The sequence below is a fragment of the Trichoderma camerunense genome, assembly GCF_050948025.1.
Source record: "Trichoderma camerunense strain CBS 138272 chromosome Unknown V8C40scaffold_15, whole genome shotgun sequence".
NCBI classification, from domain to species: domain Eukaryota; kingdom Fungi; phylum Ascomycota; class Sordariomycetes; order Hypocreales; family Hypocreaceae; genus Trichoderma; species Trichoderma camerunense.
In genome coordinates, this window is record NW_028145355.1 from 258,884 (window position 1) to 284,996 (window position 26,113).

The 26,113-nt window shown below is 50.4% G+C and overlaps 5 protein-coding genes and 1 non-coding gene across 6 annotated transcripts; 3 read left to right on the plus strand and 3 right to left on the minus strand.

Annotated features, from left to right (window-relative positions):
- Positions 1 to 562: 562 nt before the first annotated feature.
- Positions 563 to 1,808, plus strand: V8C40DRAFT_268302 (peroxisome membrane protein; the record flags this gene model as incomplete). The annotated part of the gene is made up of 2 exons (XM_083219945.1): positions 563 to 740; positions 811 to 1,808. The coding sequence occupies 2 exons, from the start codon at positions 563 to 565 to the stop codon at positions 1,806 to 1,808; spliced, it is 1,176 nt and encodes a 391-aa protein (XP_083070440.1).
- A 5,092-nt stretch (positions 1,809 to 6,900) lies between these two features.
- On the plus strand, positions 6,901 to 7,806 carry V8C40DRAFT_64752 (uncharacterized protein). Its single transcript, XM_083223230.1, has one exon. It carries the CDS (start codon positions 7,034 to 7,036, stop codon positions 7,709 to 7,711), a length of 678 nt encoding a protein of 225 aa, XP_083070441.1. The 5' UTR covers positions 6,901 to 7,033; the 3' UTR covers positions 7,712 to 7,806.
- Positions 7,807 to 10,225: 2,419 nt separating this feature from the next.
- On the plus strand, positions 10,226 to 12,527 carry V8C40DRAFT_64765 (uncharacterized protein). The gene has a single exon (XM_083223231.1). It carries the CDS (start codon positions 10,368 to 10,370, stop codon positions 12,417 to 12,419), a length of 2,052 nt encoding a protein of 683 aa, XP_083070442.1. The 5' UTR covers positions 10,226 to 10,367; the 3' UTR covers positions 12,420 to 12,527.
- A 4,485-nt stretch (positions 12,528 to 17,012) lies between these two features.
- On the minus strand, positions 17,013 to 20,352 carry V8C40DRAFT_251731 (WD40-repeat-containing domain protein). Its single transcript, XM_083217242.1, has 2 exons — positions 18,178 to 20,352; positions 17,013 to 17,910 (listed from the first exon to the last, which is right to left on the minus strand). The coding sequence occupies exons 1-2, from the start codon at positions 20,217 to 20,219 to the stop codon at positions 17,679 to 17,681; spliced, it is 2,274 nt and encodes a 757-aa protein (XP_083070443.1). The 5' UTR covers positions 20,220 to 20,352; the 3' UTR covers positions 17,013 to 17,678.
- Positions 20,353 to 21,977: 1,625 nt separating this feature from the next.
- V8C40DRAFT_t162 lies at positions 21,978 to 22,057 on the minus strand. Its single transcript has one exon. It is a non-coding gene; the product is annotated as a tRNA-Gly (tRNA).
- On the minus strand, positions 22,030 to 25,694 carry V8C40DRAFT_251736 (Zn(II)2Cys6 transcription factor domain-containing protein). The gene is made up of 3 exons (XM_083217243.1): positions 24,981 to 25,694; positions 24,689 to 24,820; positions 22,030 to 24,489 (listed from the first exon to the last, which is right to left on the minus strand). The coding sequence occupies exons 1-3, from the start codon at positions 25,034 to 25,036 to the stop codon at positions 22,503 to 22,505; spliced, it is 2,175 nt and encodes a 724-aa protein (XP_083070444.1). The 5' UTR covers positions 25,037 to 25,694; the 3' UTR covers positions 22,030 to 22,502.
- Positions 25,695 to 26,113: the final 419 nt, after the last annotated feature.

Below are 26,113 nucleotides of genomic sequence, written 5' to 3' on the forward strand. Positions count from 1 at the left end.
CTACCTTCAAATATCATACTCTTGTGTTTTATAGAAGACAATTTATCTTATCCACTATTCATTTCCCATATATCGGCGCTTTATCACCAATAGATACATGATTTCCCCCAAAATCATAAGCAAGATGCAGGGTAGGCAATGCTGCATTCAGCCAGCAAATCTCAGCCACAGCCACAAGCAACTCCTCGGTCATGCGCCACAAGGGGCGTTTAATGAATGGCGTATGTTACCTCGGCTTCCTCTGAGCGTCATCTCCCGGTATCATTGGACCTCGTGCCGCACAGCTGAAATCTCAACTTGCCATCAACAAACAACAAACAACGAAACAACCGCCCAATCGCCAATCGCCGCCTCGACATGGTGCTAGGCGACTACGAGGGAGCACAATAGGCGGGACGCGAAAGCAAACGAGCGCTGGGCGTCTGAGAAGTAGCCCAGAGTCATAGCTACAGCTACAGCGGCACGCGATAGAAGTGTAAAAGGACACTGATTCACGACATCCAGAGACGAGACGAGACGTCTGGGCGAGACACAAAGCAAACAGACGCAGGAAGCAGATGCAATGTCGGCAAATGTAACAAAACCGGCGCCCAATCGGCCTCAGCGGCGCGTAACGGCCGGCCAGATCCTGTCGATGCCGCCGAAATGGCTCGGCATGTACGACGAGTTCATCACCAAGAACGCCGGCCAGGTGTCGCAGATTGAGAGCGCGCTGAGGAGCTTGACGTATATCATTCCAGGTTTGTTTCTCTCCATATCTCTCTCCTCTGCTAAAGGTTGCAGCTCAAGCTAACTCTTGCTACTAAAAAGGCCGCTTTCGCGATGCTGAAATCGCCTCCGAGTCGATTCACTCGGGCGTCCAGCTGCTGTCGCTCTACCACGACGGCATCCTCTCGCAGGCAGTGTCCAAGCTGCCGACGCCGCCTGTCCGGTCGGCTCATGCGCGCTACACGCGATACTGGACGCAGAAGAGCAAGACGTACCGCAGGATAGCCATGGTGCTGCAGATGGTCGTCTACACGGAGCTGCTGTGCGAAATGAGCGCCAAGCGGCGCGGCGGCGAAAAGTCCCGGTGGAACGTCATCGTGCTGCTCGAGGCCATCAAGGCCTTTTGCCGCCTCATCCTGCTGCGCGTGACGCGGTCGCGCCCGCTCGTCACACCGGTGCTGCCGGAGCGAGAGCCCATCCCCGAGGACGACGATGTCGACGAGGATCTGGTGACGGACAGGAGCGAGAGCGAGCTGATGGACGAGACTTCGCCCAACGGATCCACCGTCCTCGTCAGTAGCAGCACGCCGCCGAAGCCGGCTTACGAGAAGGAATGGACGATGCCGCGGACAGGCATGAGCTTGCCGTCGTTGCCCAACCCTGGTGATGTTGGTTCGTATCTCTTGGGGCGCGTCTTGACGGCCGACGACATCAAGCCTGCCAACAAGCTCCTAAACACTCTTCAAGGAGGCGGCCAGTTTGCCGAGATGCTGCACATCCTGACACCCTTGATCTACGCAGTGGCGCTGGCTAGGACAAAGAACAAGAAGTCGTGGACGCCGTGGCTGGTGGGTGTGACAGTCGAATACGTCGCTCGCCAGCTCCGCCAGCGCAGCCTGCGAACCTCGGCTCTGGAGCGAGACGAGTGGAACAAGAGAGGCTGGGCCATGATCTGGTGGATGATGCGCGGTGCCTTTTACGAGAACGTGACTAAGGGGGCCGTCAACGGGGTGACGAGCAGAATGCCGAGCTTCCTCGGCGGAATCCTACAGGACTACGAATATCTGTGGGAGAATTACTACTTTAGCACGAGCGGCTGATGATTCATCGAGCCAGCCATGGAGCGGTGGCGCTCATTCATCTTCTCTCTCGCTATATAACCTATATTGGTGCTACCGAAGCACATGCGCAACTTTGTCTTATCTTTTGGCGAGATATATATGTGATACGGTTCGGTTCTGGTCTCGGAGCGAAGCGGATAGGACTGGATTGGACTGGACCGGACTGGACTCATCTGGATTTGAGTGGGAATGGCGTACAGGCTGTTGTTTCTATATATGAAAGGGGTGGAAACTTGAGACAATTCTTTTTAGCGGCCCCTTCTTGTCAGTACCAAAGACACAGAAGAGAGCTGTGGTAATACAGGCACAGGCATCGTGACGGAAGCATTTACAAACGACTCTTGACGCAGCCGGCATACGCGGAGATACGAGTGGAGAGGGAGATGGATGTCAACCCGGGGATTGGCTTGGGGACCACTTTTGGCAGATGCCGCGGCATCACTGCGTTGCCTTTTTCTTCTCTCTCTCTTCTTCTTCTTCTTCTTTTAAACGAGAAGCTATCAGCTGGGCAAGGGTGAGGGAGGAGAAGGATACTATATATCCTGGTTATTTGTTACGTGCTCCGGGCCCCTTGCCCCTGTCGAACGGAGATGAGAGACAAGCTTTCGGGATACTATGGAAAGAAGAATAGCCGTGGGACAGCGAGCGCAAGAAGAACTGTTTTCGTCATAGACAGGAAGCGCTATCCTGGTTGGGTGATACTATTGCATGATATGTGCTCGTGTTGTTGGTGTTCTTTGAGAGGGGAAAAACGAAGAGTTTTGGTCATGCTATGAGAGGTTTTTTTGCTTGTGTTTGACGTGGCGGACTGGACAGGATTAATTCTGCTCGTTGATTTCTATTCTGAAGTTTTGTATTTTTGTGAAAGAACTTTGTATACCTGTACGAATCGGGGAGTTGAGACTATGCTTGTAGCCTTTTTTCTTTTGTCAACTGTATTATCTATCGACTATCTATCTACTATCTCCAAGCATCTCTGGCTAATACGAGTCCCGTTGTATCTATCTGTGGCTTGCGGAGTACACTTTGCTGCATTTCATTAATTCAGGGGGCGGCGGTGCTGAGTTGCTGTATCAAACAAACAACCTAACTAAACAAACAGACAAACACATGCAAGAGCAGGTTGATAACACGCAAGTGTATCAAGGAAATGCAATGATTTGACGTTGATGTGATGTGACGTGATTTAATTTCTTCTCGTCGAACTTCTTTGATGCTAGGAGGCGAAGCGAGGAAGCGCAATCTTTAATTTACGGACCCTTGCTTGACAGGCACAAAAACCTCGTGGTCTGATATCACACAATTCATGCATCCCTTGTTCTTTTTATTTGGCGTACATGATGTGATCAATCAATGAATGACTAACCTTGTTTTCCTTCTTCTCCGCAAGCATTATTAATCGGGATTCGCTGTCACTGTGGCTTCTTCATTTCCTGCTCGGTAGACTTATCGTATTCAGAAGAAGAATTTCAGGGTTTGGCTTTCCCCTTGTTTCCACTTTGACACGTTTTCCGTGGAGAAGGGATCCGGACCCGGGTCTAAGCGGGAAGTGGGCCTTTCTCTTTTGATGATTTCATGCGTTAATGAAGGATCTTGAGAAGTCATTTTTATGGAATAAACGAAAGACGAGCGCGTGGTGTCTATAGATAGATGTGGCGTAGGTTGGTGATTTGGGGTGGCAAATGGAAGAGTCCTGACTAGGGGGGAGGAGATGATGAAACATGAAAGGGCATGCCACGAGGAGTTTTTGTTCTAATACTAGCTAGCTTATCACAATTCGGAAAAGAAAAGAATAGACCGGTGGTTTTCTTCTTTCGTGGCTTTGTCTTCGTAATGATGATAAGAAATGACAGGAGCTGCAGCCTGGCAGGGGTAAGCCTCGAAAAGACTTATGCCGAGGGGGGCAAGGGAACAAGAGGAGAAGAAGAAACCATCAAGGGAAACGTGCCGGTTGGCTTCGCGACCAAAGTGGAGAGATGGGAGGGGAGGGGGATATCCAATCTTGAAAGCCACGTTTTTTCTCTCAATCTTTGTCCGAGTTCTTCGTTTTCTGTTTAGTTGAGGGTGGGTGGTAAGGGTGACATTGGATGACAGCCTCGCGCGGGAATGACGGGTGCTGGGAATAGCGAAGGATTGGGAATTGCTTGGGCGATGCAACGCTTTTGATGCGTGTAAGACGCTTGTTGGGTGCGTGTGTGCAAATCGTTTTTAGATGAGCTTCCTCTTACGATCACATCTTGTTAACTACTGTTCAATCATATCTTATCACCGAGAACTCGGGGTTGGTGGCCGAAGGATTCTCAAAGAGAGAGAAAGAGAAGGGAAGCCTCGGCTTTCTCAACCTCTGTTACTGCGAAAGAGGAAAAAAAATGGGAAGCCCCAATCTATCTCTGACAGCGCGGCTGCGCCAGGGGCTTTTTAGTCAGGCGGGCATGGGGGTTTGGTCTTTTTTTTTTTCTGGAGCTGATTCTGGGTGTTTCTTGTTTTGTTCAGTCTGGTTCTCTGACTGATAATGAGCCGACTTGTTGAATCGGTTACGAGAATGCGATGTTGAGGCTGTGCTGGAGATGCAACCTTGGACTGTATCATGATCCCATGCTCATATGATTGCAGTACTTGCTTGGCGTCGAGCGTTGCTCCTTCTGAGTTGAGGAGCTTGTTGAAGCGGAGATTTGTGCTTGAGAGATGCATCACGATGCAAGCAAGGGAGACATGTGTATAGTTGCTTTGGTAGAGTCAATATATTCTTGGCATTGGCATTACATCATAAATCAGACCAGATTTGAAGAGAGTTCAACAGTGTGCTTTTACTGTACGGCAACTAGATGAGCCATGGCATGATGGGCAAATCTCGATTCGGTGTAGAGCCATTACGGAGCGGGATGGTAATACGGAGCACTCCGTATTTCAAGACAAGGGGGAGAGGGGATCCCCGTTTATGACGCGCGGGTTGTATTACAGCGCCAGTACTAGCACTTTATCCTCATCCAAGTTCCACGGGCCGGCGCGTGAGAATGACGGACGGAGCCTGTTCAGCGTTTGATGTTTCAACTACTGCCAAATTTGCCTCGTGATTACTGTTACCAAATACGGGCGTCACGGAGACAAGAGGAGGTACTTGAAGATACTCGCGATGATGGCTTTTGCTTGTTTCTGGTGCTAAGCGAGTAGCTCCGAACTCAGCCGCAGCTCAAGTGTTTCAGAAAGGCCATCGCCATTCGATCTGCGGCAGCTTTTCCCAGAAATGCGCGACTTAGTTCTGTGCCTGAGAGGGGAAAGTGGTCTGTGATGACGGTTTGAAGTATTTTTAAATCTTTAGCTCAAGAAGATCGTATAGTAATAGTAAACAAAGAGAAGAAACTGAGAAAGGCGGAACAAGGTGAGAGAGTTGTGGTGTCGACGGTGCATTAGTGTGAGTGAAGATCAGAAAGGAAAAAAAAAATGAGATGGCGTCGATGTGCCTGGTTTATTGCTGATTCTGGCCAAGAGATCGTCGCCAAAGGTTTCAGCCGTTTGAAACACATCTCGTGGATTGAAGAAATTTCTTTGGCTCGGCTCGTTTCCTTTTACCTCTTGGGGGCTTTTTGAATGAATCAATTGCAGAAGAGGCTGAGACATTTGACTCACTTTCGCCCGCTCATCCCTGAACCGGCAAACCGTTTTCTCTCTGTAAGCAGCAGCCCCCTGTCCCGTTTCTCCTCTCACGTTCCCACGCAAAAAGGGAAGCGCGCAAAAAAAAAAAGAAGGGGAAAAAGAAACCAGAGAGAAAACAGCAGGTCAGCAAGACGAGAAAAGCCCGAGCGTACGGCACACGCGCGCAGGCACAGGCACAGGCGCTGATGAGATGCATATGAGCATCGACCATCTCAAGTCAATACGACCCGTCGCCTCCTTCGGCCTTGGCTAGACGCGCCTCTGCGGGTTAATTGCGAGCTACTACTGAGTGCTACTCCAACAGGGGGGGAGGCAGGCCAGGCTTGTTCGCTTTTCACGCTGTTGTCTTCGTTCGGTTCCTTTTTTATGAAATTGTGTTGGCGTGGAATGGAGCGACAGGGGCTGCATGTTGTCATTGGTTCGAGCGTGTTAGTGCCGTTTATTAATTGTTTTTTTTTACTCTGTGTCGTGGCAGAGAAGCCATGGCTATCCCTGCTGCCACACAGCTTTGATTTCCCACTCACACTCACACAATCACACACACACACACTCACACGCACTTTACGCCCAGACAACTCAAAGACACTCGCGCACCCCTGAGCTAAACAAAAAAAGAAAAGAAGACCAAGAAAAAGAGTGTGAGAAAAAGAGAAAAAAGAATGTGTGTGGTAGGGGACGAGAGGATCGATATCACCCTACCCGAACCAGTCACGTTCTGCCATTTCCCAGCCTTTCAGTAGGTCAAGGTTTGAACTCCGTAGTAATCGCCGAAGTCAAAAGCAATTAAGCACATAGATTAAAATAAATAATTACAGAGAGACATTGATCAACAGAGAACGGACATCCGACCGCCTGTAAACGCGTATTTTTGCACATGGACCAACAAGATTTCGCAGCTGTCCATGCACACTGTCTACTCCGTATAAAGTACTACCTCACGTTGCCTTCAATTCCATTGGTACAGTACAGCAGTGGCACGATTCTCACGTACTTGTAAGTATGGCTGCATGGTTCTCCATGTACCGATACGAGTACCGCGTACTTGTGAGTACATCCATCCATGGACAACGGGAGATGGGAGATGGAGAAAAAAGCAAAACGGAGATGGGAATTGCTGGCTTGTCACGCTAGAGAGCGCACGGATTGCTGCTATTGCTGGTAACACGGGGGGGCTACATCACGAAGAAGTGGGAACAGCATCGTCATGGCTCGTTTCTTTCTTTTCTTTCTTTTCTTTTCTGGTTCTATTTTTTGGGGTGGCCCTTGTCATAGTTTCTATTTGATCGACAGAGATTTGCGGGCAGTGAGATGGGAGATGGAGGAGCACGGAAGTCCGATGGAGGTGACATCAACCGCCCTAGGTCGAGTCGGGGTACGGGCTGGAGATGGCGATGGTTCATGTTGGGTACTTGGTTGTACGCGGCTGAGACAGAGCTGCAGTATTAAGGTAGAGTAATGTACATGTAATCACACGTTGAGATGCATCCATGCTACAGCCAAATAGAAGGCAGCGAGAGAAATAAACAGACCATGGTAGCACCGACGCAAAGATGCTTGTGCTCGCTCGCACGAATCAGGCACCGCAGCAACGCACCACAATCTCTCTCTCTCTGTCTCTCTCATTCTCTGTCTCTCTCATTCTCTGTCTCTCGTCTCTTGTCACTTGTCTCGCTGTCTCTCTTCAGCGCTGTCCCGACAAGCCACCAACTGATCCATCTTACACAGATGCCGTGCCGTGGCTCTCCATGCCGATCGAGACCTGCAGCAGCCAAGCAGAAGAAAAAGGCTCCAAATCCAAGACATTCTCACTGGGGATCCGCCCATCCTTCCTAGGCGGACCCGCGAGACTAAACCAAGCTCTTAGTACTAGCTTCAAGGTAATAAAGCCCGGTCCTACCTCACAGATTAATCAAAAAAAGCAAATGCAAATCCTCTCTTCTTACTTGTACCCCCAGAGCTGCGAGCAATTTAACCCGAGTCGAGTGCTAGTGCCGGAGCCTTCGCACTTTGCCCAGAAAAGCAGTAAACTTGGGGGACAAGGAACAAGCAGCCCATCATCAGCTAAACACAGCACGGACTTGCGTCTATTCTCCCCTCCCGACGCGATCCAAGCAACCCAAGTTACAAATCCATTCATCAGCCGGACGGATCCAGGGTGCAGTAGCACGTACAGAAGAGAAGCACTTGGCCCGGAAGAGGTAAGAGTGAGGGCGTGGTACCTGTATTAGCTCTGGAGTAGTTGCCCTAGCTGCTTTCTCACTCGTCATTTGATGTGATTTGATCGTTTTGTTTGTTTTGTTGATTTATTTTTTAATTTTACCTCGTCATTTTTTGTCTTGTCCATCGAGGCTAGCCCGGGATGCATCATTTTGTTTTTTTCAGCTTCCGCCAATAAATCGCCGGGGCTTGCATGGCTTTCCTTTCTGTGAGGAGAAAACAAACAATTGGGCAAGCAATCAGAAATGCAAATTCCAGCTTTCTCCCCCCGGCCTTCGCTTGCCTGCTCGCCTCTGCCCACCTCCTCCCTAGCCTCTGTCTTGTCCTTGGCTCGTTCTCGTCTGCATCTGCATCTGCATCAGCGTCTGCGGCTGCGTCTTCGCCGTCTTTTGTCTGGCTTTTTACTTTGTATCCTCCTCTAGTCTTGTCTGCTCTGGGCCTCACCGTCTCCTCTTTTCCCCTTGCTATTGCTGTTGCAGCTGCCCATCTATTGGCTGTGTTGCAATCCTAGGGCCTGTATAATATACACACATATCCTGATCGTAATGCGGCCAAGCCTGCGTCTCCTCCCCCCATTCCCTCTTACATGGGCTTGTACCCAGTACTGCCGCCGCATCTCTCTCTCCGCGATCGAGCCCTCGCACATGCTTCTTAACTTGAATGCTTGCTTTTGCTTCAGTAGCTGCAAATGATATTGATGATGACGGTCCAGCCCCCAAGCGCAAAGCCCAATCAACCACTATTACTCGTACATACATACATACATACATACATACATACAGGCTCACATCTTGCAGAAGAGGGTGGACAATCCACCGCTAATCCGTTCGGGGGTGTTTTGGTTTTTGATTTTTGATTGCACGCATTCTCCACGCCAAAAGAGACATGGATTGGCCCCGAGCAAGGCAAACTCCATGCCCTCTGAGCTGGACTCGATTCGATCCATGTACTGTACTCTGTACGGTTGCTTTTGGACTGACTTGATCTGTTCAGTCTTATGCCTGAACCGACCCCCCCAGTCTGGTCTGGTTCTGGTCTGCGCATCTTTTTCCTCTTCTCCAGCTCTCGGCCTCCTTGTTTCCCGCGCCCTTTCCTTATCTCTCCATCTCCGCCGTTCCGTCTCCATCTCGCCATCTCTCTCTCTCTCTCTCATCCCGATACACGCAAAACTCGGGGCCTTTTTTCCCTTACCCACCCAGCACCGTATCATATCGTATCGTGCTGCTTCTAGCGGTGCTAACTGGCGCTACTTGGCTCCGTACTGGCCATCACCTTGTTTCAGCCCGTTTATTACCTACTATATTCTATATTACGAGTGTATTCCATTATTACCTATCATGGTTATTACTGCCTCTTCTGCCTAACAAGCACATGTACTAGGTAGGCAGGCATTGGTTTTATGATTTTATTAACATGATGATTTTGTGTCTTACCTCGTCTCCCTGCCCAAAGGCCTGACCCCGGAAGCTGGCGCACTTTTCGAAAACCCCCCCGACACAGAAGAGAGCCCAGAAGCTTAGAAAGGTACCTGCTAGATAGCACAAGTTACCTTGGCCGGCGGTACCGTTTGTGCGACGCAGCACAGGACATCTACAAGACGCGCGAGTACCTCAGCTGTACTGTACCCATCCAGGTATGGTATTATTGCTACAGGTCTTATTACAATTACAATTACTATTTGCAAGCAATAATCGCCAACAGCGCAAAAACAGCACAGCTCAGCACAGAACAGACCAGAAAAGCCCCCGCTAGCCTCGATTCTGCTGCCGCCACTCTATTTGCTACAGCAAGCCCCTCGTCGCCTCTCTGTGCCTCTCGATTTGCTTTTATTTGATTCCTGGCTCGCCTAATCCTGCTACAATTTCACGGGCTGTCCCGGGCGCTGCGATTGCCCACTGAAGGCCAGCTGCAGCGCTAAACCAGGTACTAGAAGCTACTTGGGCCCTGCTAAAGCCCGCTAGCACACTCGCGCAGCCGGAGCCTTGGCCAGCCGTTAGCACGTGTACCTGCGACAAAGTACCGGCCCCGTACTGGGCTACTCCGCAGCGGTCCCCAGGCCACGGCCATACCTTGCGCTACCTTGCAAAGTACCGCGCAGCAGTACCTGGCAGTACTTTGCGCGGCGTACTCTCGTACAGGCGCCGTTCCTTCCTTTCTTCTCTTTCCCTCCCGCAGCCACAACCGCCCGGCCTCACCTTCCCATTGCTCGCGCTCTCACACGCACATTCTTCTTCCTAACTCCTCCTTATCCTTATCCTCTCCCTGCGTTTCTTCCTCCCTGTTCTCTCTTGTCTCTTGTCTCTTCTCGCGCACAACTCCTCGCTCTTTTTACACTTCACTTCACTCGTTTTCTTGTGTGTTTCTATTGATTTTTTTGCTTTGATTTTTCTTCTTGCTTTTGCCTTTGCTTCCTCGTTCGCTTCGCCCAATTCATTCCAATTCCTAGTTGCGCCTTCGAACCAAAACAAAACAATCCGCCATCCCGCCTGTTCGAAGCCAGAAAATCAACGCATCGCAACGCAACAGCCGCCACTCGCTTACTGCTATATTTGCTGCGACAACAAGAGACAGAAGAAGAAGAAGAACAAGACAAAAAGGGAACAAGAGGAGGATCAACACCATTTCCCCAGCTCACCAAGGCCGTCAGATGTGAGGCGCTCTCTCTCAATGGACCCAACTCTGCAGTCTCACCAGCTCCACCAGCTGGGCCAGCCTCAGTCTCAAATGGTGTCTCAGTTCCAGCAGCCACATCTGCAGCAGCAGCTCCAGCAGCAGTTGCAACAGCAGCAGCAGCAACAGCAACAGCTCGACTCGGCCACTCCTCAGGATGTCCTCGTCGAGGCGCGCAAGAACCTGCAGGTCCTGATCGACTCGGGTCTGTCCAAGGACTTGCTTCACCAATGGGTTGACGACGATTCTTTCTCTGTCCAGCTTTCGTTCCCGGGCCAGGCACCGCCATCCGCATCTACATCTACTCCTCCGGCTTCTACCGCCACTCCCATCCCCTCGCCGCTGCTGTCTCATCCCGTCTCTGTCTCGCCCTCGCATCATCTGCAGTCTCCTCAGGCTTCAGCTCTCGCTCCTCCTCAGAACCAGGCTCCTACGCCCGTCTCCGCCGCCGTACACAGCTCTCCCGTCGCGTCTCTGTCGGCTTCATCCGCCGCCACTTCTCCCATTCCCGTCTCCAGCTCCAGCACTCTTGCCAGCTCGACGTCTCCCGTTAACGGCGCACCTCCTTCTATCGCAATAATCAAAACAGAACCCTCCTCCTTCGCCGACGATGTGTCGAGGGCCTGGGCCGCAGCAGCCGTGCTGCCACAAGCCCCCAATTCTATGCCCGGAGCCCCCCAGGGCCAGGCATCGCGGGCGGCTGCAACGGGCGGCATCGTCAAGTCTGACGCCTCGACCTTCATCTCGCCATCGATGCCGTATCTCCACCACCGTCCTCGCATCTCCGTCTCCTCAACCAGCTCGGGATCCTCTGGCCATGCTTCTGTGTGGTCTGTCAACTCTGCACGCTCATCCATGTCATGGGCGTCGGCTTCGTCTTCTCGCACTCAGGCATCGCTTCCTATGACTCCCGCTTCCTCTTCCTCAGCCAACAAGACCAACATCTACTGGTGTACTTCATGCGAGACCAGCTTCAAGCGAAAGTATGACTGGAAGCGTCACGAGGATGAGTTTCATGAGCGTTGGAGAAAGTATCCCTGCCCCGAACCAGGCTGCAACCGCAGTTTCTGGGGCTCCAACTCGTTCAACCAGCACCACAAGCAGTGTCACGGCTGCAAGACGTGTCCCCACGCAGAAAAGGTGGTCAAGTTCCTCCGCAAGCGCAAGTACTGGGCCTGTGGTTTCTGCTCTGCCCTTCACCCTGCGCGCGAGCGACACGTTGAACATGTGGCCCGGCATTTCGAGTCTGGCCTGGGCAAGGCCGAGTGGATGCACTCGAGGGTCATCTACGGTCTCCTGCATCAGCCACTCATCCACGGGGCTTGGGATGCTCTTGTGACGGCTAAGCAAGCTGAATTTGGCGGACGTCGTCCTCAGTTCAGTTGGCACCCGAGCAAGACGGGACGTGCTCAGGGCTTCCTGGAGAAGGAGAACCCCGGCCAGCTTCAAGACCTGCTTGAGTTCTTCTCCGGCGATGAGGGCGAGGCCCAATGGATCGTCAGCGTTGCCTTTGACCTGTCCGACATGGCCTTTGCAAGCGCTCAACCGCCGGCTGCGGCTCCTTCACCACAGCCGCAGTTTGCGCCCAACATGATGGCTCCTCCTTCCGGCTTCCCGCAGCAGCAGCAGCAACAACAGCAGGATAGTCGCATGTCCTTTACGGCATTGCCCTCCCAAGCACCGCAGCAGATCCCCACTTCGAATCCCTTTGGCACCCCTTCTTACCGAGCCTCGGCGGCTTTTGTCCCGTCCCAGGCATTTTCCTCCTCAGTGCAGCAGCACTCACCCGATCTATCAACACCTTCTCCCATGACCTCTCAACTCGACAAGCGAGAACTGCCCCCTATTCCCCAAGGCCATTCCTTGGCAGACGGCATGATGGACTTTGAGTATTCTCCCGCCGCCCCGGTCATCTTTGAGGACTGGGAGAGCATTGCGAGCTCAACCTTTCTCGACACATCGGCACATCACCAGCAGCAACAGCAGCAGCCCAACCAGGGTGCTGATTGGGGGATATCCCAATTTTACGGCAATTCGAATATGAATTGATCAAAGCGAAACCAAGCGAAAAAGAAGAAAACAAAAAAAATAATCAACTCGAGAAACCCCGACACTCTTTTATTACTATTACAGCCTTATTGGCATCGAGTCTTTATGTTGACGTTGCATCAAGCTATTTTCCTTAATCTCACCTGCGCGGCATCTCTTTTTTTATCCCATGTATTATCAGCAAACTAGCGCTACACAACGAACTTTTTCCTACCATGTCTTTTTTGTCTCTGTCACATCATATCTATTTAACGGGCATGGAGCATCTCAGGGCAGCAACAAACACTACTGCTTTACATATCGTCGCTGCCCTGATTAATAATGATAATCCCCCTATTTTTTTTCTTCTTACGAAAAAAAGCACGGGCACCTATCGATCCGCCCTCCCTGATTTGAGCCAATCTATCTCACTCTATACCAATCTATCTTTTCCTTAATTTTCCTTATTTTTTTGTCCTATATATACATCTTTATCGTGGAATCCACTCGAGGAAGGAGTTGGGAGGTAATCTATCGAGCCGGGTTAATGGTCTTGTCATTGTCGTTATTTTGAAGCAAGCTTTGCATGGCTAGTTTCGTGTTCTATTTGTCTTTGGAATGCTCGAAATCATATGCGCCGCGGATGAAAAAAGGGAGGACTTGGATCTGCTGTTTTTATTTTGTGTTTGTTCCTAGCAGTTTAATCGGCCATGTACACAGGTATGAGGGTAGGGGATGGAAATCTGCAATAGGACTGGGTATGTAGCTTAGTGCAGCGGAATAGACGGTTAAAATGATGATTATATTGGTTGAGACTTTTTCTTTTTTTCCTTTGTGCCTGTTCTAAATTTGGTGATTTTGATTGTTGTAATTGTTGTTCTGCTGGTTCAATTTCTAGATTTGGTAGAGTGATGGTGCCTGACTTTGTGTTTTCCAACCTTTGATCCCCCGATACTTTCACACACTTCTCTTTGACACCCTTTTACCTATGGAACTTTTTTTGTCCCTTTCCTCTTTCTCGATAACCTAAAAATATCCAAGATGCGGCTTGGAGAATTGAACATCCGTATCGCTCGAAAGTATAAGGCGTTTTCGTGGTGGCTAATAATAGCTTTTTAGGTTCAAGTTTTGTCCGCGTCGTTCCAAGGTCGATCCAAGAGTATCTATTCGTTTCCAAAAGTATGTGTTCGTTTCCTGAGAAACATAGTTGGAGAGCAATGATTCACCTTGCCACGACTCGTTCCAGCATTGTGCTGTGCTAAATATACCCAACCTCAAACCAAGAAAGACCATTTGATTCAGCTTTCCATTGATATCGACTGATTTGTTCAATATTCGTCGAGAGTGCAAATAGGCGCTTCATGAATGACATCGAATTCGTTCAGAGCAATGGCTTTGTTTTCCTCTATGTGAATTGAAGATTTCGACAACATTCATCGAGAAGCGGGAAGCGTTGACGACGTTCAAATCACGGATAGACGTTCGACATAGATCTGCGTCGCGACAATACAGTTACTGCTGTCTGTCTGGCAATCCCGAATAGCATATAAACCGTCACTTCTTCTGGAAAAAAGTTGGAGTTTCAAATCACCATCATTCTTCAGAACAATCTTCAGCAACACTACCTACTCAAATACACTCAGCTGATACACGCCAAACACCAGACCACAGTTCTCAACCTCCACAGCCAACCATTATACAGATACTAAACAGGACAGTTCTCATCCTCCACAGTCAACCGATCCACTGACACCAAACAAAACAGTTCCCAAGGTCCACAGCATTCGCAGTTCAAAATGGGCAACGGACCTTCCAAGGAGAGCTCCAAGAAGCATTCTTCTTCCAAGCATGGCTCTTCGTCCAAGCACGGTTCCTCATCCAAGCATGGATCTTCGTCCAAGCATGGCTCTTCGTCTAAGCACGGCTCTTCTTCCAAGCACGGATCTTCGTCCAAGCATGGCTCTTCCTCCAAGCACGGATCTTCGTCCAAGCATGGCTCTTCTTCCAAGCACGGATCCTCTTCCAAGCATGGATCTTCTTCGAAGCACGGTTCCTCATCCAAACACGGCTCTTCGTCCGAGCACAAGTCCAAGTCCAAATGCTGCAAGGGCAGCTCATGCAAGAATGCGCAGCAAGATCCCACTCTGCGAGCCGTGTTTGCTCTAAGACACGACTTTTTGAAAAAGCTGCCCAGCCCGGAATTCGTCCTCGAGAGCCATCCTGCGTGGAAAACACTGACCGAAGATGAACAGAGCAAGGCCCAACAGCTGAAGGCCAACTTCCAGGATACCACCGATGAACAGTTGACGGACTGGGTCGCCGACTGGCAGCGCGACTTTCCCGAAAATATGGACTATGGGTACAATGTCGAAGAAGACGAGCTTTACCCCCAAGAAGGACGATCCCCTGAGAATATCCTTTTTATTTTCCAGGAAGAGCGCAGCAAGCTTAACGGTAAGGAACCTGAGCGTGGACGTACTAGGGAGCGGCAACCCGATATCGATCATGAAACGCTCAAGAACCTGCATTCGCGGCCCAACTCTCCCGATATTCCGGGCATGGTCCCAGAGGATTATGCCGAGCTCCGAGAAGGGCTTAGAAATGACGGCGTAGATCCGGATGCTACTCCAAAGGCTTCTGCTTCTAGACCGTCTGGTGATGGGCATTCCTCCTCGAAGCACTCTTCGTCAAAGCATTCCTCCTCAAGGCACTCCTCTTCGAAGCACTCTTCGTCAAAGGAGCACTCTTCCTCGAAGCATTCCTCGTCTAGGCATTCTTCTTCAAAGCATGGCTCTTCTTCCTCTTCGAGACCTTCTGGATCCAAGTCATCCTCTTCGAAGGAGAAGAGCAGCTCTCACGGTCACAAGAGCTCTCACGGTCACAGCAGTTCTTCTCACGGTCACAAGAGCTCTTCTCACGGCCACAAGAGCTCGTCTTCTCGCCACTGACGTTGAGTAGGACTACGAAGCCCTGGCGGCTGTTTGACTGATTAGTATTGATGGTTTTTGATTGTTTTCTTTCCTTTTGTTTTTTGACCTTTACTAACCCCTACCTCTCTACCTTTCCCCATCCCCTTGTTTGCTTGTTTAATTTGGCTGGTCCTTTGTTTAGGAGTTATCGTAACGGAGTCGGAGTGATTCATTGGACGGACAATGGCATCTGGAATGCCTGAATAAGGAGTCGGAGTGATTGATTGGACAATGGCATCTGGAATGCCTAAAAAGGGAGATAGATCTTGGACATTCTTTTGGAAAATAGTGCAATTGATTCGTCTATAGAGATAGCTGAATACATGTTTTGGTACTTTGGTAAAAATGATTGACTTGTTTGCTGAGTAATTGCCTGTCTTAGGTGTTGTTTGATTGTCGAGGAAGGCACCGCCGCATGTGACATGACTGCTGACTTCCACTCATATCCCTTCCTCCTTTCTACGCGAGCGCACATTTTCCTCCCTCCTCCATTTTAATTGAGATTTCTCACCTGCTCCAATCTCAACTGCTGTAAACTCTCTTTTGTTGCTGCCAGCCCAATCTTGATTAATATTTCCCTCCGCTCGTTCGGAAACCTTGTTACGGCTTTTACTTCCTCTAATGACCGAGTTTGGAGAGCTTTCCGACCCTGAGTGGCAGTTGCTCACCTCTCTGAGTCAGTCCGGACGCCTCACTGAGCCATTCAATTGGTAGTAGCGATGGGTGGTGTGTACAAAGGTAAGGCATCCTTGTTTTACTCTGGCCCCCCCGTCTCCTCTTCTCCTTTTCACATATCGATTTTCGCCAGTTCTTTTTTTCAAGTTCGTTTGCCTTTCTCAGCGTACCCTGGAAATGGAAGGGATTAGCCGCCAGAACTGGGCTCGTGGCAGCATTCCGATTTCCCGCAAAATTCATTTGTATGCCTTTCTCACCATATCCTAGATGAGTACGAAGCAGCCAATCGAGACTCGATCAAGGTCAGAAAGCCGACTGAAGGAGCCCAGTGGGAGCAAGACGCAAAAGATGTCGTCAAGGTTGACGCCACTCCCAGTGAAGGGCATGGGGTTCTGCAGAGGGAAAAGGCCCGGCCGGACCAGTGCACACAGTGAGGCGGACCGGCCAGCCAGGCCCAAGGTTGACAAGAAGGCAACGGATATTTTGATACAGACGCTAAATGGCTTGGTCATTTCTGGAGAGCATGCCCAGGAGGAGCCACGTTTCCGAAACCTTTTTCCCCCGGCGACGAACTGATGCTGGCCTAGACGCGGCGAAGGGCACCGGAGAGCATGCCAAATCGCTCATATCACCACCACGTTCTAGCGATGATATCGAACAGGCAGCTTGGCGGTGGATAGAAGGCGGAATTCATGAATAAAGTAGTTTTTAGAAATCGGAGGGTTTGAGGAAGTGAAAGAGAGATAGCGATAAGGAGAAGGGGGTGTAGGAAAGGGGAAGGGGGGAGAAAGGGGAGGGGGTTGAATCACGCGGGAGCAAAGAAGACGAGACTCTTCGAGCTTCCATTGGTTTGGAGGATCCTACTGATGCAAAATATCTCGCCAAAATGCTCTCTCTTTTCTTACGCCTGCGGCCCCCAACTCCCGAGGGTTGAGAGAGAGGATGGGGGAAAGAACAAGCAGCTTGACGGTGGATAGAAGGCGGAATTTGTAAACAGTGTTGAAATTGCAAAAAGGCCGAAAGCCAGAGGGCTGTTGAGACTTATATATCACTCATTTTAACAAACAGAGTAGTTATAAAAACCCGGGGAATTTGAAGAAGTGAAAGAGAGAGATATATGAGAAGGAGGGGATGGGGCTGATGAAATTTGTATATCCCAATAGTCCTGTAGAGAATGGACTTTTTTCTCAAGGGGAGGGGAGGGGAGAGGAGGGAATAAAAAAAAAGAGAAGGAAGGAAGGGGTAGGGGCAGAAATAGAGGAATTCGTCGACGCTTTATTTTTATTTTTTGCCAAACATCCATCTTCTCAGTCTTTTCGACCGACTTGTCATTCCCAGTCGAATGTTGTCAAATACCTTTCTCACCCACTCTCAGCTATTTCTATCGATTGATTTTACCAGTTCAGCCAGTCCAGCGCGTGAACCACCCGCGCTGTCGCCTAAATCAGGCCTGTTCCCCCTCTTCGTGGTATCGCCTTTTGCAAATCACCAACTCCCAAACACCAAAAAAATCATAATATTTGCAGATGCTAGATCCCAAAAAGCCCCCAAACTCCGCTCTTCGTCATTGACTAACAATGCTGTCGCCAGAACCGAATGCTATCCCTTTGCTCTAGAGATATCACCGCTTGTCTCTTCAAGTACTCGAAACGACATGGATTTCATATCCGATCAACACCTCCGTGTTTGTACCGTCCCATCCACGGTTACCCGCGGCACTGAGCATGAATCTGCTCGTAGGGTCGACGTACAGACTCGAAATGACACCCGCTCTAGGTGGTCCGGGGATGATCAGGAATGGAACAGTTGAGTGCTTGAAAGCGCGAGACTCGCGCAGATCATACAGTCTGAGAATGTCGTGTGATGCGCTAGAAAAAGAGAGGTCTTGTCAGCCTTGAACACAATGCATGAATAAACCCTGGAGACGACCGTTGCTCCTCGTTTGAGCATACTCTCCTTCTCTTTCTCCTTCTCTTGCTCTCTGTCCACTTCTCTCCCTCCCCTACGCCACCTTCTGCGCATTTCTCCCATTTCTTTCTCGAAATCGTTTTGTCTTTCTTTTGCAAGCCTCATCCTCCCCTTCTTCATAATCTCTCCTCATCGCTACCAAGAAACGCGAAGTTGTATCAACTTACCAGACCAAATGTCGCCCGTTGACCATGGGCTTGATTGCACTCACGGCACCGCTCCCCGCTGGAAATCGAAGCACCCTCTCGGGCTGCCAACCCCTCCTTGCTTTGGCAATGTCAAACTCCTCCACTGTTCCGTTACGTCTGCCTGCGTAAATCTTGTTGCCGTCGGGGCTCCAGCAAGCGCTCATGCACCAAGGCGGCACGCCGACGCGGTTGGGAATCCTAGCTACTGCGCTGGGTACTCGCCTATCCCAGACGCGAATCGTCCCATCAATAGCTGACGACAAGAAGGTTGTCTGCGATACCTGCGTGGGATCATTTTGAGTTGGAGGTGGCTGTGAGCTGACAATCATTGGAGAGTGTGGTCTTTTGATTCCCTGTCGCTCAGATGTGTCAGCTGCGGACTGGCTCTCCATTGACTGGTCTTGCTGCAGTGTCTGGCTGGACTCCTCCGCCTTGACTGTATCGGTATCCGTCGCCATCTCTGTCTGTTCTGTTACCCCCGAGATTGTCGAGACTTGGGTATCTCCGAGGCCTAGAGCTGAAGTAGAGGCCTCGGCCGATGTGTGAGCTGGGGCTGGCTCTGTATTCGGGTGATCAACATCCATGGCATCGTCCTCTGGTCCTGATTGCTTGGGCTCTTTGTCCGCCTCTGTGGTGGCCATGTTGCTCATTGCCTTGTCGGCTGAGTGGTCCATCCCTGATTCGTGCCCTGCTGCCATGTTCATGCCACCGCCAAACTCATCATCATCCTGCCCAAAAGGCTGTTCTCCCGCCGTCTCACCGAACAGGCTTCCGGCGTCACTTCCACCAAAAAGACTCTCGTGAGCTGGAGAAGCCGCGTCGGCAGCGTCATTCTCCCCCCTCATTGCGACTGTGATCGACTGATCCTGTCCGCTGGGGCTCCTGCCATTCGCATTTCCCGCAAAACTCGAGCTGGCCATTGGTGCCCCGTTGTTGGTAGATATGGTACTTGAAGGCAGAGGCTCATCAGCGTCTGCTGGTATCGGGGCGCCGCTCGCAGGCCGTAGCTCAATTGATGAGATCTGTCCGCCACTACCGTCGAAACTTCGCTTGATATGCCCCGTATCGAGATCCCAGTCGAAGATATTCTTGTCCCATGCTCCGCTGAGCACGCTTCTCTCGTCGGGCGCCAAGGTAAGCACACTGACAGCATTGGTGTGCTTCTGGAGACACGCTATCCTCTTTCCCTCGTCGTGTCGGACGCTCTGCAGGTTGATTGCGCCAGACTCTAGGCCAGACAGAAGCCAGAGAGCCTCGGAATGGACGGCCAGCGAGTAGACAGAGGACAAGACATGCTCCTGTTCGCTGCGCCCCGGCACGGCTGGCTCTTCGTTGGGCCAGTACGACATGAGGATGCCTGCTTTTGTGACGGAGTCGACGAACGGGTGTCTCTGCGCGACGGTCAGAGCCAGCTTGCCATTGATGGTGCCTGGGCCGTCGTATTTGCGGATGTAGCCATCGGCACCGCCCGTGATCCAGTACCGCAGATCTGGCGTGATGGCCATGGCATTGATGCTTGTCGACATGGGCGCTGCCATTGTGGGAACAATATCGTACAGACGCGCGCTGTAGACCTCGGAACGGATCTTGGGCCTCCACGTTCGGTAGAGAGACGGTAGCTGGTCGAGCTGGGGCGTGTCGGACTTCCTCCTAGGCGACTCGGGCTGCTTGCCGTTGACTCTGCTATCACTGTCGGCGGTTTCGCCCTCAGCGACGACGACGGTGTTTTCGTCATCGCCATTGTCATCTTCTCCAGCCGCCTCTTCGTCGTTGTTGCCGTCACCGTCACCCTCGCCATCTCCATCGCCTTCACCTTCACCTTCACCTTCACCTTCGCCCTCGTTCTCGTTCTCGCCTTCGCCGTCACCATCTCCGTCGCCGTCAGCATCAGCATCAGCATCAGCGTCGCCATCGCCATCTTCCTCTCTATCGCCCTCGTCGGCGTCCTCCATCACTTCATCGGGCTCGTTGTCGCGATCCGAGGTGGGCGAGCTGCCTCGTGACTGGTCTTCCTCGTCCATTTTCGTCGTCGTTACGGCGCTGGTCGGTTCAAAGAGGGCGCAGAGCACGGGCAAACTACAGTCACTTTTGAAAGAAGAGAGGGAGCGACAAAGGAACAAAGAATGAAGACGCGCAACGCAGCCGAATTTCCAATTGAGGAGCAGAGATGGTCGGTTTGCACTGGCCCGGGGGAGAAGCAAGCTACGTAATTGATGACTAAGGCGGGAAGCTCTGCTGCGTCCATGTCGCAGGAGCTAACATGGAAGCCTTACAACTTTAACTTGGCCGTACGGCTTGCAGATGATACCAACCTACTACCTAGGTAGGTTGCAGACTGAAAGTATCTGCTATAGGATTTCATTATTTTCACTAATAGAAGGCCTTTCTTTCATCTCTTTTATTCAATATTTTACCTCTTTCAACCAACTGCCAGGTCCTTAAAAGGCTAGTCAATCAGCCCGTGCAATCTCGGCATAAGACATTAAGTTGATATCCAGCGTCATATCTCGCACTCCCGATAGGGACGTGTTGCAACACGAAAAATTCGTGCACGATACATAAAGTATCCCGATGAGCCAGCCGGGTGAATAACAAAAAACAGAGAATTTGCAAAAAAAAAAAAAAAAAAAAAAAAAAAAAAAGGCATACACCGTCACTCCCTGTACAAATAGGCCTGCAGCAAAGCCTGTTAGACAACCCGCCGCCGTCTTATACAAATCAACCTGCGATTTTCCCAGAACCTTTGGCAGTATTGATTGAAGATTCCTCTGCCGCAGCAGCAGCAATGCGTGGTCCTGCAGCATTGGGTAGAATGTTTAGACAATCTCGCGTATCTGGGAGATCATGCGCCGCTGCACTTGATGAGTCTTTACCGGGAAGCTAAGCTTCACGAGACGCTCAAACATGGAGACCTTCATGTCAAAAGGAGGTTCAGAGAGACGGTGGGCGGTAACATAAGAGACTATTTGCTTGTAATCGCCAACGAGTGCCAACTACCTCAGGGAATGCAACAGTACGGTAGCGACGTTAGCCTCTCGGGTTTAAGTAGCCTCCTCGGTCAGCATGATAGTAGGCATCAAGGCAGAAATCAGGCCACAGTACTTGGCCAGCCCTGTTATTGTGCAGCCGGCAATCTCAATGCTCTCGAATTTGATAATCTCCATATCATTGATCCGGCGATTGATTTTCAACCGCTCGCGGGCCTTGCTGTATCACACAACTGTCGTCCGACCTCCGAGATAACATATTCTCTCATCTGCAACTTCAGGTAATAGTAAACCATCTCCCTATCGCTTTGTTTAACATCATATAGATCCGAGTGCTTCTTAAGAAACCGAAGTTCCAGGTCAAGATGCATCTCGTGTTAATCATGTCATGGGCACTAATATCGTCAAGGGGATTGCTACAACCATCCCTTAAGGCTACTCCATAACCGTCCACAAGAGGCTCATCCTGCTGGTGGGTAATAATGCTTGCATATTAATCTTCTATTATAGACAATATCGTAGTAGTATATCTCTATCAAACTACCAATTTCAACGCATACCGTCTTCAAATTATTACGGCCTAATGTATCATTCGTCTCTTGGAACTTAGAACCAGATACTTGGAAATTGCGCCCTGCGACAGCACTTAACTACTCAATCGTAGATGCAATTAAGCAGCCCCGTAAAACAAGGGAGTTCCATCACGTAGTGATTAGAAACATTCAGAGTAAAAAAAACCTTCCAGGTAGAGATTTTTACAAAAAAAAAAGAAAAGAAAAAAAGAAATTTCAATGCGTAATCTGGGAATCGAACCCAGGGCTCCCCGACGTTGCGGATGGCAACGGAGAATTTTACCACTAAACCAATTACGCTTGTAGATGCTGTGAACCGTACAACTTTCGGTCTATATTATCTGGCGCAGCCACAAAAATCAAAACACCAGGCACAACTCCGTGATGCAAAATCCAACAAGTCTACAGTCAATGATACTGGTTCTGTAGGCATTATATTTGGCCTCTAGAACATTCCTAACAGCTGGTAGTAGCTGTAACACTCCCCAGTGTGGGGGGAAAGGTAGTTTAAACAACCCAAGATAAAATTGAAAAAGTAATTGCAATACCCAAATTTTTGCCTCAATGACATCCCCAAGTGCCTCTAGAAAGCCAACTGTGCCTCGTAATCGGGACAATACCTCAAGAAAGCGAGTTCGAAACGGAAGCCAGACTACCTAGCAATGCTTAGCAACAGCATATCGGGTATGCAGTCTGAGAGAAAGAGAGAGAAAGGAGTAAGAAATATTTGTATTTGTGTTTGTTATCAACATACGCCAGAAAGAATTGACTCTGATTCAGAGATTGGTTGTCTCCTCCACGGAAGGCGACCATCAGGCCCGACCAAGAAGTCGCTCGCCTCTTCCACCAGCTCCCATTTCCCTGTCTCAGGATCCTTTTGCACAAACCGGAAGATGATGGAGGAGCCAAAATCTTCAAAGACCAGCTCGCGCCTCCTGAGACGCATCCATTGCTCATTCTCGTCGCCATCTATGCCATTTGTGATTTCGGTCTCGTTGTTCTTGATGGCAATGGCCCTGAAGACTCTGCTGTCGCGCAAGGCGTTGCGAATGGGGTATTGGCCAAGGATTCGAATTGCTTCTTCTCTGACAGCCCGATCTCGGCAGCCAAAGGCGACGACGAAAAGGGGCCATGTCCATCCTGCGTCCATAGCAAAACCGCAGTTAGGTCGAGCTTGTAGCAGTTCCTCGGCGAGGGTCGTAATTTCGCGGTATTGTGGCGTTAGGCCCCTGACGGTTATAAGGCTGGAGTAACGAGGGACGGTGGTATAAATATAGAGAATTAGATACTCGATTCGAATGCTCATGGCCTGTAGGTAAAGCTGCCGATCGTGTGCAGCGTTGCGAAGTACGGACTGATACATGGGCTGGTATGCCTCGGTCCAGCGCTGCAGCCAGTATCGGGACTCGGCGATGAATTTCGACAACGTTACGTTTGTCTTGAGGCTTCCAAATTTCCTCTCCAATTCGGCTGGGTCTGTTGTCTTATGAAGAGCAAGTTCCGATGTCACTCTTGTTAGCATAGGGACATGGCGGACCATTTGCCTCTGGACAAGCCCCCAGTAGTCACGCATTTCATCCCACGAGGTAAAGGTACGCGGCATATCGTCCAAGGAGACAATTCGGGTCAACTTTGGTCGAAAATATGGAGAGTGCTTCGTAAACGGGATTATTCCTGGCGGGCGTCTAGGAGCAGGTGGCGGCTGAGGAGAAGAAGGATCGCTCTGGCTTTGAGGGCTCGGTAGGCCTGTCGTATGGGCTTGGGGGCTATGAGGCGAAGGCGACGACATAGGGGGTGTTTGAGGCTGGTTCGAAGGGCTGTGGCCTGTTGGTTGAGCTGTGTTTGAATATTCGAGTTTCTTTTGGTTTTGTTGTTGCGGATTCTGCGGTGGCAGCGATGACGTAGAGGTGGATGGCGAGGATGAGGGATCTGATGGTGATGGTGATGAAGACTGCTGGGGAGGTTTTGGTGGGAAGAAGAACTTCCTATATGACCCCATAAAGGATCGCGACTGCAGCTCCAGGGGCTTGTAGCAGTCCAGAATATCTTGAACCAGAGCTGGTGGCGCAGGAGCGATGCTAACAAGATCAGGTGCTTTGTCAGTACAATTAGCGAGCTCGTTAAGCATTGTAAAGCCGTGCGTAATGTGTTTAAGGGCGGCTGGGACATTTCCTCGCTGAGTTTCGAAGCAGATAAATAGGAGAGAGGAAAGCAGAGCAGTTCGCAGACCCTCCCTAGTAGGCTTCATCTCCGACTGCATTCGAAGAGCCTCGCAGTAGTAGACAATGGCGTTTAAGTAGTGCCGATTATTGTTGTCGAGTCCCAGCTCTGAGCCTTGGACTTGGTATGCCTTTCGCAGGGCTCCCACAGCCATGGCTCCGTACCGCAGAGTGTTTTCTTCCAGAGTGACTTGGGGCATCGTAGCAGTCCATAGGCGAGTCTGGTCGATGAATCCGCCCAAGAAGGTAACGGATAGGTGGGACCATTCGAGAAAGTAATCGTGCTGATCGCTGTTGGCGAAGCGAATAGTGTTGACGGAGGGTTCGATGATGAGTAAAGGTGCTTTTTTGGAGTGGATGAGTTTGCCTTTGGACGACTGGGCACGAGCTTGAAGTTGGGAGGAGGAAGAGGAAGAAGAGGAGGAGTTGTCTGCGTAGGAATCACAGTAGCCGCGCCACTTCATGCAGTTGAGGCATGCTGGCCGAGTCTCGTCGCATTTGACATGGCGTTTTCTAGAAGAGGAAGCAGGGAGTCAGCTCAGGTACCCAAGGTGTAGAAGCACAAAGTGATGACGAAAGGGGGCAAAGAGTCTGATAGAGGTGCTTGCAGTAATGGGATCTTTGGCACAACTTACTTGCCTGTTCGTCGATACAGCGTCTGATTAGCGGCATATCGAAAGAAACCAGAACAAAGGGGTCAGTATGCTTCTACTTACAAGTCGTGCAGCCAGTACGCGCACGAGTCGAGCTGCGTCGAGTGTGTCTTGCTCTTGAATCTAGGGCAAAGCGATGGATGCCACCTTGGCCGCTTGACGCACCATCTGCCTCAGATGTAGCTGAGCGACTATTCTCCAGAAGTTTGCTTCGTCAGTAACAAGATATATGCGTATACAGGAGATGGGTTCTGAAGAAAGGTAGTTGAAGGCATCAAGAGGGCACGCGAGAGGACAACCCCAACCAGTGGATTTGCCCCCATTAGAAGCAAAAGACAACTCGTGACTCACTCGGCAGAACGATTGCTTTTGCCGGGGTTGATTGGCAGAGTGAATTGTATCTCCATGTTGTCGCGGCGATGCTTGTGCCTGAATGTTTCGTGGAGAAATCGTGCATCAGCGGGGCTTTCGTGAATGTTGTTGAATCCTTGTGTTGCTCCGGAGGTTGGTCAGCGGTTATGGAGATGGGGCTGGCGCTGTGTCGTTTTTGACAGGTCGTGTCAAGGTACTCGTGGGTAATCCAAAAATGACGGCTAAACGCAGCAGTAGTCTCGATCGTCCTGAACTCTTTGATTTTATATATTCATTTCATCCTCCTCTTTTCTTTCCCTCCCTCCCTGGCTGGTGTGAAACGGCGATGGTTGCGAAAAGAACAAAACGCGGCAGAAGAAGAGACAGAAACAAGGCCGTTGCTGGATATTAGCTCAGGATCTGTCTGTGCTTAGCAACACGAGAAGGAATTTTCGGGCACTTCAGAAGTGCCGGCTCGGGAAGTGGCGTTTAAAGAATAGGAATAGGATCGGAATATAGCGCAGCCAGGCAAATCTGACAGAGAACCCAAGTGGTCCAATGAGTCCACAACAGCCAGGATTGGATCTGGATAAGGTAGATGTAACGTTTGGACTCGTCTCGGATGATCAACTTGGACAGGAGCAAGTCGACATGGGGTGGGAAAAAACAGGAAAGGCAAGAAAACAAAAGGCAAAACGAAATAGTCTAGCCGTAGGCAAATTGAAAGGCTAGGGGGGGCAGTTTAAAGCAAGATGGCATGCCGCTATCCCACGCTTGAAGCAAGGATGTTGAGTCGGAAGCAGAGACCGGAGCCTGGCAGGGGTGTTTGAGCTGGGGGATGTTTTGTTGTCTGTACTTATCTGTACTCGTACTAATAGCCGTCGTTAGTCCCACGATGGAGATGCTATTTAAACTGGGGCGGGATGGAGCAGGCGTTGAAGATTGCCTTGGCCTTGATCGTGGCAGAAGTGGAGGAGCGGCACTTACTCCAGTTTTGGATTCTCTTGCACATGTTGCGTTGATCACATTCAGCCTTGCACCATATTTGGTTACTTAGCCGCCGAATAATTGTCCATTGTTTCTTGTGAGGTAGAGGCCGCGAGAGAGAGATGGCGTTGGCCGGAGTTTTTGCC

Coding starts and splice junctions, on each gene's coding strand:
- V8C40DRAFT_64752 (XM_083223230.1), top strand. CDS start 7,034: ATGCTTGTGCTCGCTCGCACGAATCAGGCACCGCAGCAACGCACCACA.
- V8C40DRAFT_64765 (XM_083223231.1), top strand. CDS start 10,368: ATGGACCCAACTCTGCAGTCTCACCAGCTCCACCAGCTGGGCCAGCCT.
- V8C40DRAFT_251731 (XM_083217242.1), bottom strand. CDS start 20,219: ATGGACGAGGAAGACCAGTCACGAGGCAGCTCGCCCACCTCGGATCGC. Junction 17,911..18,177: donor AACGGGCGACATTTGGTCTG/GTAAGTTGATAC, acceptor CTCTTTTTCTAG/CGCATCACACGACATTCTCA.
- V8C40DRAFT_251736 (XM_083217243.1), bottom strand. CDS start 25,036: ATGGAGATACAATTCACTCTGCCAATCAACCCCGGCAAAAGCAATCGT. Junction 24,821..24,980: donor AAAAGCAATCGTTCTGCCGA/GTGAGTCACGAG, acceptor TCTGGAGAATAG/TCGCTCAGCTACATCTGAGG. Junction 24,490..24,688: donor ACTGGCTGCACGACTTGTAA/GTAGAAGCATAC, acceptor TTCCTCTTCTAG/AAAACGCCATGTCAAATGCG.